At 32.3% G+C, this 12,281-nt stretch overlaps 1 protein-coding gene across 1 annotated transcript in view; it reads right to left on the bottom strand.

Moving 5' to 3' along the window:
- Positions 1 to 685: 685 nt before the first annotated feature.
- The window catches only part of LOC140449111 (uncharacterized), a 71,689-nt gene continuing 60,093 nt past the window's right edge, over positions 686 to 12,281 (bottom strand). The window contains exon 6 of the mRNA XM_072542254.1: positions 686 to 1,075. Within this exon, the coding sequence (XP_072398355.1) occupies positions 894 to 1,075 (182 nt within the window). The 3' untranslated portion in view covers positions 686 to 893. The remainder of the gene's footprint in view (positions 1,076 to 12,281) is intronic.

The following is a 12,281-nucleotide window of genomic DNA, read 5'->3' on the forward strand; positions in this document are numbered from 1 at the left end:
CCGTCCTGCACTTTTTGAAATACACTGTTAAGCATAGACATTTTTTTTAGTTAATTGTGTCTCAACTACTGCGTTATTGACACTGGGCCAATTCGATTACAATAAATTTTACATTAGGTTATATTTTACAATAAAGAAAAAAACGAAACATTCTTTTAATATTCTTTTAAGAAATCTATAGCATAAGTTTTTTCTTATAACCATCGAATATTTAAAGTGTATAAAAATTTATTTGATACGCCCCTGGCTGGTACGTAATAATAATCTAAAGTTTTGTTTACCCAGTTGTATATGCGAGACATCTAAGAAAGTATTAACTGCGTAGAGTCTATTTGCGTCTTAATTAAATAAATTCCCACAAATATTTGAAGGCCCAGCACTCTTAAGGTCCATTATAGAATCAAAAGCGTAATTAAAAAGAGTTCCGATTGGCTGGCAGTGAGAAACTAGGCCTGAACGATAAAAGATCATTTTCGGTGATAGTTTCAAAAACCGGCAAATTTTGGCTTAATTCGAATGAGTTTTGGTTAAAAGGAAGGTGATTAGGCTCAAATACTATGTAGCAGTCTTTGTGAAGCGAGATAATCACCGGTTTGTTGTACATAACAGATTTTGACTTTAAACCATATTACTTATATATGATTCTAAACGAATTTAAAAAAAATTAAAATAATTAAGAGACACATTAAATTTAATTAAAATAATAATTTTTTACCGTTTACATAAATCTTTTTATATTGACAATCTAGTCATCAGTAAGTACAGCAATGTAATATCCGAAATGATCTCGATTTATAAAAGTAGATTTTGACTTTTAACCATATTACTTAAAAATTACCTTAAACCACTAAAGTAAACCACAACTAAATCTAAACCAGGGAAATCTAGTGGGGCTATAAGTCGCATTCGTCTTCTTTTAAAGCGAGTGGTACAGAAATATTATCGGGAAATACCCCTCGACGTTTCGGCGATATCGGAGGGCTTCCCATAGGTGTGGATGGGGCGGTTAAAGTTCCAGATGATCCCAACGATGAGAGATCGACTTTTGATCCGGACCTCGACGGTGGAGCCGATCCTGAAACATTGCAAAATATTGCATGTATAATATGTTTTAACATATATCTAAAAGTACATCAGTTTATTATGGTACAGATTTTTGATGTTAATATTTATTACCTACTGCAATATTAAACATATGGGAACTATAGGGATATTAAGAAATTTATTTACACTAGCGCTCCACTCTTGGTTCGATTTAATATCTACGCTTAGGTATTGCTCTAATCTTTTTTTACTAGTCGTAAAGATTTTTTAATAAACTCTTACGGATTCTAACAGCTGCACAAAGGGCAATAAACATGTGTTAGTTGTGACCAAATAGAGACTGACATGAAGGGCATCTCTCCAGTTAGTGATCTCTTTTAAAAGCATAGCTGAGTGTATATGTGGTGGTTATTTGGCAAAAAAGTTGTATTTACTCTTATAAATGTCATTGTCTTATTTTTGGAATGCTTCCCAGCCTAATTTTCTTTTGAACAGCTCAGATGTCTGATTGTCTCTCGTTAGTCTTATTTCATACCTCAAATGCACATATCTTTCAAAAAGTCTAAGCTGTCAAAATGTCAAAAAAATGTATAAGCTCATTTGGAACGAGATTTGTCATCATTTTATTTTTCTGTAGTTTATACTCAAACCGAATCTGTGTGCTACATGCTGTAGTTGTTGTAGCATGACTCTAGCTTCCTCTCAGGCCGAAGACAGACACAGCGGTTTTCGCCGAGTCGGCGGCCGAGTGCCGACTATTTAAAATACATACAGCCAGAACGCTGCCCAGTCACAAATTTACGTGATATAATTAAAACAAATACACGCACGAGAACATGTATTCCGGCAGAAGAAAACTGCTTATTACTCTCACGTAAGCAATTATTAGATGTAGATGTACTAATAATAATTTTATTCAGAAACTTTACTACAAATTATATTGATTATATATTTTCTACAAATTATATTGATAATTATATGTTTATATTAGAAAACTATAAATTGGGATTCCTCTTCTGGGCTGAAATTGTTTAGATAGGATTGGACAGAGCCAGCTGGAGAAGGTTGGTACAGTAACTATACATTATTCTTGTTGAACTACATATGAATAACTAGGTTGTTCTTGTATGTGTTGTGAAGTGCGACTGAGAATAGTGTTGTTGAGCTTGTTGCAAGAAAGTTGTTGTTGTGCCTGCTGCAAAGCATACACTTCATATTAATTGCTTGCATGAACTCTATTCTACACTTTATATTTAATATCTTTGGCAGAGATGCGAGACTAGGTACCAAAGAAAGCAAAAAGTGGCTGTTTTCACCATAATTTTTTGAGGGTTCCATTTTGACCCTCTTTTCACAGCTCTCCAATCAAGTAAAAATTTTATCTTCAAGGGCAGATTGTGATTGTGGTAAAGTTTCTGAATAAAATTTTTATTAGTACATCTACATCTAATAATTGCTTACCTGAGAGTAATAAGCAGTTTTTCTACAGCCGGAATACATGTTCTCATGCGAGTATTTATTTTAATTATATTTGGTTTAATGGTCTTCAACAACTCATCAGAAGAAGTCATTGACATTCTTACATAATTGAAATATTTGTCTTCATCTTGCCTTATTTCGAAAAATAAATTGTAAAAAATGCCTTTTTTTCCCTTTCACCAACAATCGGATGTATCCACATTGCCTTTTTTCTCTCTTTCTTTTTAAAATTAAATAAAACAATCAGATAAAATCTTCCATTTTGTAATCACAACAATCAACAACTCACGTAAATTTGTGACTGGGCAGCGTTCTGGTTCATACAATGCCGCTGTATGTATTTTGAATAGTCGGCACGCCGACTCGGCGAAAACCACCGTGTCTGTCTTTGTCCTAAGTCGTCTACTATGAAAATTATGTAGTCTTTATATCGGAGATAATTTAATTTCTATTCATCGATGTTAATACCCTTTAAACCCCAGTCTAATATTTTAAATGCTTACTCCATGACTGTTATAAATAGTTTTGATGAAAAAAGTATCTCCTTGGCATCACTTTCTGCCAGTTAAGGTTTACAGTTATTATATTTCTGTCTAAACTTCGAATAATATTCGAATATGTAGTCTATTCTGCTTTCTACTGCTTCGTTTAAGATACTGACTATTTCCCCTGTATTACATGCTTCGTGGAAGTCAACAAAACTAAGAAGCAGGATCTGTTATATTCGGTCTACTTTTCGACTGGCGTTTTGAAACATTGCAGATAGTCATTTATTCAGGGGTGGGATCGAAATCCTGTTTTGATATGAATGTTTCACACTTTCTGGATTTTTAATGCAGAGTCTGCTGCTAAGGTCTCCATTTTAAATTTCATTTTTTTGCCAGTTTGTTGCTGCCCATATGGAACAGTTCCTTGGTTCTTTTTGTAATGGTCCACCAATGAAGACTTTCTCCTGTTTGTTTTGGGATTCTCTTCCAACATCGCTCATCACTCTCTCGGATCCAGTTCTCTACAGCCCTTTGATATTTAGAACATCTTGATGTTTTCATACATTTTTGACACGGATTTTTACTGAAGTTATCACCTAACTACTTCTACAAAAATACGAATGCCACCTCTCACATACACCTTAAAACAGATCCGCCCTGGGGTCGTATTTTCAAATTCAATCGAATCGTACACGATAGGAATCTTCACCGGCAACACTGCAAATTCGACCAACCAAAACTCAAAAGAAAAAGAATGATTGACAGTTTTACTTAACCTATTTTATGATGATTTTATCATCTAAAAGAATTCTTTTCTTGTAAATTAGCTGAAAGGAGTAAAAAAGGGCATGATATATAGTGGTTCAGTGTCGGCTGAACCAAAAAATTAACTCCATTGTGAGGGGCTTTGTTAATCTGTACAATTTTTGAAATAGTACATTCGAATAGTCCTCTAGGGTTAAAAAAGGGATGGTAAACTTTGCCTCTCCGTTCCTCTAATATTTCCGCCTCTGCAAGGGTATTAACTTTATTTTTTTCTAATAAAAAATATTTAAACCTGCCATGAAAACAAAGTTGAATGTAAAAATATTATATTAACGTAAATTGTACTGTATTGTTCAATGTAAAATACCGTGTAAAAATTATCAGCAGAAATGTTATCTGACGTACACAGGCTCAGTGACAACTGAAATGACAACAATTACTTTGATCGTATACTAGCATCGAAATTCGAATGGTTCAGACCCATTCGAGTCGCTGTATACGAAAAAATTCGTACATGCACTATTTGAAAATACAGAAAACTGGAATACGAACGAATTTCTTCTAATTTCGCATGCAAAATATGGTTGAATGAATTCGAAAATACAACCCCTGGTCTATTAATTTATGCTGATTTTTCAGATTTCCTATTTTTCCAAGAAATTCGTAAACAAGTTTTACACATATTAGATTCTTTATTTGTTCTTTTTCTTATAGCGTTTTGCCACATCCTTCTGTTTAAAACTTTTTAATAAAATATTTCTTTTTACTATATCCCTATGTTTTATTGAAATATCATTCTGAGAAAATTACTGTACGAGAAATAGAAAGACATTTTTAAGTACCTCATATTTATTGTGACAATTGTACTATAATAGATAGCATATTTATTTTGAACGAAGTGAGAAATAATGTCGTAAAATATATGGGATTTAAGAAACATATTTAATATATTATGTACAATATCTCACTTTTGTAGCTACAAAGCATACGTAAGAGCTTCACGTCCTAGAAAATATATTTGTTTCATGTAAGAAAATTGTGACTTCTTACTACGCTCATTTGTTATTTTTCATTGCATGATAAATGAGTCTAGCAAGCCATTGAAATGAACGATATTTTTACCAATATTCGGGAAAATATTTAGTACAATACTGTTAATATGTATTGATTTTGGAACAGTGGTAAAAATATACAGCTTGTCGATTTTAAAACTTACAATGGGATATATCTCACGAACAAAAGCTGATATTAAAAATGCTTGAAACTGTTTCTAGGATAGTAAGGGGGAACTAAAATAACAAAAAAGAGAACTCACCCCCATCAACCCCCTAGGCCACAACCCACCACAACCAAAAAAGAATAAATTGCAAACCGCTACTTGTAATACATCATTGAAAAGACTATAAAAAATGCTATCCAATGGTATAAATAATATGTATACAGGATGCAGCAATAATTGTGAAACTTTGGTTTAAATGGAAAATATAATGAGGTTTTTGTTGAACTCAACTCAACTCAAATATAATGTTGTTTTTGTCGTTAAAAATGTCAATTAAGTAAATGTTCAAAGTATGTTCCGTTGTTTTGTAAACAATAATACAGACTATTTTCAAATTCTGCACGAACTTTGGCAAATGTTTAAGTAATAGCGCGACATGCTTGCATAATTCTTTCTCGCAATTCCCCAGGTTGAGTTTTATAAACAACTGACTTGAGGTAAAAAAGTCAGGTGGCGGTAAGTCTGGTGACCTCGGTGGCCACTCAATAGGACCTCTCTTGCAAATCTACTTGTTCGGATAATTAGTATTCAACCAGTGCCTAACTGCAGCTGCATAGTGAGGAGGTGCTCCATTTTGATGGAAGTGCAGCAAATCTTCGTCTAGAGCTAAGTTGCCTTGATCGTCCCTTTGGTTCTCAAATTCATGCACAATTAAATTCGATGGTGTTTTTCAGTATATCGAGATAAATGTCGCCACTTAAATTGTCTGGTATGAACAAGGGGCCAATTATATCATCGACTAATATTCCTGCACAAACATTCAGTTTTTCAGGATATTGAGTGTGACCTTCTCTAAATCGATGCGGGTTCGCATCAGCCGAGTACAGACAGTTTTGTTTATTTCCACTACCATTCAACATAAAAGTACATTTATCAGTGAAACACATATTTTTAGCATTCTCGGTTCAACGTGAATTCTTTCAGTCATGAGTTCACAAAACTCAATTCGTCGGTGTGGATCATCATCGCCTAGTTCTTGAAGAATTTGTATTTTGTACGGGTAAAACTTATGTAATTTCAAAACATTCCTAACTGACTCCTGTGAAAGTCCTGTCATTTCAGATATTTGACGTGTTGATGCAGTAGGCTCTATTGCAAAATTTCCAAGGACCTCAATTTGGGATGCTTCTGTAATCTTGAGGAATCACTTTTTTTATTTTGCGCTGATCTCGTTTGTCTAAACTTTTTATCTAAATCACGGACGTACACGTGACTTACGCCACGCGTAAGGTATACCGTAACTTTTTGTGACAACTACAGCTAAATGACAGTACCGATCGTACAAATGATGAAAACTAATGAAATTTAAAATTCTCAAATAAACCAAAAATTATTGAATCTGACCGAACCCAAAAAATAGATGTTTTCAACTTGTTTTGCAAAAACGGCAAATTAAGTTTTTATTTAACAAAAAAAAATTCCGACGGGAACTTATCATTAAAAATAATAGTCCGGGAGATAGCATTATAAATACAAAAGTCATAGTAAGCCGGCTGATATTAACACCCTGTATGATTATTAAACAATAATTATACAGGGTCATCAACAGAATCAACAAAAACCTCATTAAATTTTCCATCTAAGTCAAAGTTTCACAATTATTGCTTCACCCTGTATAATATTTATTTGTACCATTGGGTAGCATTTTTTATAGTCTTTTCGATGATGTAACACAAATGGGGGTTTTCAATTTGAACTTTTTTTAAAGTTTTAAAATTGACACACTTTATAGGAAGACTGGATGAAATGGTACAATATGAAGTAAATTGTAAAAAATATAGCTACTTTCGCAGATCCTCTGGTAATTAGATAAAATAATAAAAATAAGTTGAGGTAGGGTTGCGTTGACAGGGAATTGAGCAGACGGGCCCCAGTCATAAAATTAGCTACAGTCCAACAACAACAACTAAAAGCGAGGCAAACAACAATAATCCAGAGCTCCAATTGCTGAAAAAATCGCTGTTCTGGAACAGGCAGCATATGAAATGGACTGTGTCCATGAACGAAAATATTTTGCGCTTAAATTACCAGGTGACAACTGCTGAATGCCGAATTTTTCAGGGAGTACCCTGATATTCAAGTATTTAAACAACGAGTAGCAGATCAATTATCCCAGAGATTAGACGCGATACTATCAAAAGTAAAATCGGGCAGGACAAAGAGCTAGTTGTAGATCAAGTCCCTAACGAAATACAAGAGCAGATTCCGGAGCTACAAGAAACTCGACCGGATAATACAACGGGTAGCGAGGTAGCCTGATAAGCAAAAGGTACTTGCCGTACAAGAGTTTATTAAAAAAAACTCACTTAGAAGATCACCATTACTACAAATTATGTCGTAGAAGCCTATACATTGGAATATTTGCATATGCTGATTTATTGTGCAGCAGCAATTGCTAATATTATGGGCAATAATATCAGAACACGACGGAGTACTAATATCGGAAGGACAGAAAACAGAATTTCACCTTCAAATCACGGAATATATATATATACTCATTCAAATTCGACGTGCAGTAAAAGTAAACAAAACCAGGCTATGCTACGTAAGACTCCATAGGCGTGCGGTTTTGCTTTCATATTTCTTATCAAATTAATAAAACAGTATGTACAATTAAAGATTTGTTTATTATGAACAACGAAGATAAAATATACAATGTTAGTATTATTTTCAAGGAAATTCAAAATTAGCTTCACTACTGTAAAATAAAAAGAAACTTATGGTTTGACAAAAATAATAAAGCAGTAATTGCAACGTTGTTTTGACACTTAAACGATTGAAATCAAAACATCAAATACACTTATTTTTTAAAGTATATTGTGTGTTAGTTCGCCTCAAAAGAAGTAACTTATTATTATGTTTTCAGTTTTTATTTGAAAAACAATAAAACTCGCGTGATCCAGATTACAAATGTTACCAGAAATTGAAATCTCATTTTATATAAATTTCGTAAATTTGAATACAGATATACCTTAACTTTAAATGTTTTCATAAACGAAAATTTTGCATTAAAAAAAAATAAGGTGCACTTGGAGAAGTGCCGCCAGAAGTAAAAACTTCTTAAATTGCGTTGAAATTATGAGTATTAATATCTAAGAGCTTCCGGTTTAAACGGGGCTGCCAGTCAAGAACTGAGCTCTTAATCGCACCCCATTCGTTTTTTAAAGTAAACGAAGTTTCAAACAAAAACCTATGCAAATGTCCGAGAAAATCATTCGTCAAAAATAAAAACATTCTACATATCTGACTAATAAATAAAACAAAAAACTCACAGTGTAAATTAATATTTTATTCATAATCAGAGTCTGACGTGCTGCTCTCATTAACTACGTTAATTATCAGTGGTTCAACTTGAGTCTCAATGATATTGTCAAGATCCCACATCTTTTGTTCGACTTTCTGCTGAACATGCTGTATACATTTAATAATTTAATACGAAAGCAAAACCGTATGCCAAATTTTGATTTATTGACTAAGAAGGCTTCTGGCTGAGTACAAAATAAACAACTGATCAAATCCTATCACGCGATATAGAAAATGAAAGGAAAGGATATAACGAATATATTAAGATAGAAAATCAATTACATATCTTAATAGATTCGTTATATCGTCCCTTTTCATTTGCTATGTCGCAAGTTAGGTTTCGATCAGTTGTTTATTTTGAACTTAGCCAGAGGCCTTCCTTAAGTCAATAAATCAAAATTTGTCTATAGTAAATTTATTTTCATTCATAGTGCCTTATGATATCTCGTACATAACTATACGTTCTATATAATCAAGATCCTGTGTAGTGCCATTTTGGTAGTCGCCATGTTTTTTTCTATCTTAATATATTCGTTATATACTCCCCGTTTAATAAATATCGACAACCGAGTTGAAGAAAGCGGATATTCAAAAGTGGCTGCGATCAAAAGTTTTGACAATTCAGTTCTAAAAGTCGAGCTTTTGACTATTGTGAATAAACATAAAAAAATACACTATTGTTAGCATATTGTAGATGAAATGGGTAAAGAAAAAAGAAGGTATTCACAGGCACTCGAGGTAGATTCTGAGTAAAATATTACCTAAGTTACACTTTGAGTTTTTTGTTTTATGTATTACTCAGATATGTTGAATGTTTTTATTTTTGACAAGATTTTTCTGACCTTTGCATAGGTTTTTGCTTTGAAATTTCGTTTTCCTTAAACCAACGAATGGAGTGCCATTAAGAGCTCAGTTCACAAGTGGCAACTCCGTTCCAACCTTAAATATTACGTTAAAAACATTTTTACACATTTAATGTAATTGTATTTTAATTCCGTGCATTACAATAACGGATTAACGTTATTATGTTGTTGGAAAACCTCATTCTAACATGTTTATTCAGTTATTTTCAGTTCTGTTATTCCTGTGAACGACTTATGCTACGATGTCTACTTCATATTTTCATATGTATTTCATAATACAGGAAAATATAGGTTTATACATCGTTAAAATCATGATCTGGGAGTGCCCCTCGTAACAATCATACTGTTTATTTATACTTACCGCAGCTCTATCTTGTATTTAGTGTAGAAATGTTTAGAAAGGTTTTCGAAGCCCCGCCCATTGTAACGTCAGAGGTGAGGTAGTCCATTAATAAACACAACTGACCGTTTCCACTAAACAGACTCGAGTTTCAAAAACTCGGGACTCGACAAACAAAACGAACTGTTTCAAAACACGCCAGTCTTTAGTAAAGTTTGTGAAAAGTTGCTATTTTGTTTTATTGGATACGAGTTTGTGTTTTGTTTTGTTTTTATTTTGTCCGTTTGGTGGGAAACCGCCATTAGATATTACATTTAGTTTTAAAACAATTTTTACATATTTAATTTAATTTTATTAATTCAATGCATTACAATAACGAATTCGCATATTATGTTGTTGGAAAACCTCATTCTAACATTTATTAATTTAATTTTATCTTTGTTATTCTTCTGATCATAAAATATAAATGATAACATTTATTATAAATATAAATGAATAAATTCAAGCGCTGTAATTCCCTGACGCACGCCCTGTCTAAAACATTATCACTAGAACAACAGTTGTCCAATTAAGTTATGGCAATTCTTCCGCGTACAAGGACTACTAAATGATATGGTATGCTGAGTTTCGTATACGATGTCTATTTATATAGTTTATGAGGTGGATATTATGTACGTTTATACATTGTAAATCGTGATTTGGGAGTGCTCCTCGTAATATTCATAATGTTGATAACGTGTGTAGGTTTGTTTACTGCTACTGCATCTTTAAGATAAATTTGGTTGTATATATATATATATATATATATATATATATATATATATATATATATATATATATATATATATATATATAAATTCATCACAAAGTGGACAAATGGTCCAAGTCCATCACATATTTTTGACAAAATATCGTGTATCATAATATAGTACTAAATATTATTGTGTTTTTAAACAATACCAAGCAGTAAATTTAATAAGTCAATTGTACATATCGACATTAGGGGCTAATTGTTCGAACGCTAATCAAAACTTGATTGAAATCAAATATTTAATTAAAATCAAATACGTCACATTTTATATGGCGTGGAGTCATGGACCTTAACTGAAGCATCACTGAAGAGACTCGAAGCAGTTGAGATGAGGTGCTATAGACGCATGTTGAGGATTTCTTGGATAGACAGAGTTATCTACGAAGAAGTACTACATAGAATGGGTAAAGAGCGCGAACTAGTCATAACCATAAAACGTCGCAAACTAGAATACCTGGGCCATATAATGCGCAATGAAAAACGATACAACCTACTTCGGACCATACTTCTAGGTAAAGTGCATGGGAAAAGAGGTCCAGGACGAAGAAGAATATCCTGGCTGCATAACCTGCGAAAATGGTTTAACTTAACCACTACCGGACTTTTCAGGACAGCAGTCAACAAAGTCAGAATAGCCATGTTAGTGTCCAACATCCGTAACGGATAGGCACCATAAGAAGAAGACGTCACATTTTGAGGTTATGTTGACTGATTTATTTTATTCAATTTTATTATTTTGCGTATTAATTTAAAATAAACCATAATTAAACTCTTTCTGATGTTAATTTCATGTTTTTATTTACAAACCAATAATAATAAGCAATTTTTAATAATTTTGACAGCTGCTGTGACGTATTTTATTGTAATTAAATATTTGATTACAATCAGTTTTGATTAGCGTTCGAACAATCGGCCCTAGATCTTCCTTTTTTTTATAAATAGATTTTCCCTTTCCTCTAAAATGTGTATTTTTGGACGTGGACCGTTCTTCCACTCATCACTATACTACACTAGTACGGTAAACTTAATATTCAATATAACCGTTGTTTAATTATTCTACGTCTAATTTCCCCATAAGTTTTATTTCTCTTTTTTTTTGTGTTTCTAGAAATCTAATTCGTTCAATTGTACCTCTAGTCTTCTAAACCTAAGTAGTAACTATCATGAAATTCAATAAATTAAAATAATTTTTAGAAAAAATAAAAACGCAGGCCTATGAGTTAATTGTATAATCCAACTATAAAGAAAACTGATCATTTTATATAAATCATAGCACTTTTTGGTACGTCATTGAAATTTAATATCAAATATATTACAAGTCCTAAAAATCTAATATAATAGTATCATTCCAGAATATTGTATAATATAATCAATCCTATTTACAAACCTAAAACAGTAGAAAGTTGTCGATTTTAACAGGATTTCGAAACATTTAGATCAAAATTTACTAAAATAAATAAAAAAGTTTAAGTAGCTATTTATATATTTATTGTTCGTGTTCAAATTATTTACCTAAATATAAATATCAAAATTGGGCGTTTAAATACATATACACTATTTTATTAAACTATTACTTACTCTTAGAAAAATCTCCAGATGGAAATCAGTTCAAATTGCATTAGAGAACAATGTCAACAGCATAAAACCCTGGTTAACACAGTAAGTTTTAAAGGACTTATTATGCAAAGATAAAACAACTAATATTTTATTGAGAAATTGTTTTATGAAAAAAAAAAAAACAAGAAATTTAAGCCGAAAATTAAAATCATCCATCGAGCCTTTCTTGAGAAACGTGAATTTTATTAATTGACTCTCATTTCTTCGAGATTAAGAGATATCCAAATGTTTATCATCTTAATAACGATCCTCTCGCTGATTATATATATATCCATCGATATACCATTTTTGG

This window comes from Diabrotica undecimpunctata, chromosome 8 (genome assembly GCF_040954645.1).
Source record: "Diabrotica undecimpunctata isolate CICGRU chromosome 8, icDiaUnde3, whole genome shotgun sequence".
NCBI lineage: Eukaryota > Metazoa > Arthropoda > Insecta > Coleoptera > Chrysomelidae > Diabrotica > Diabrotica undecimpunctata.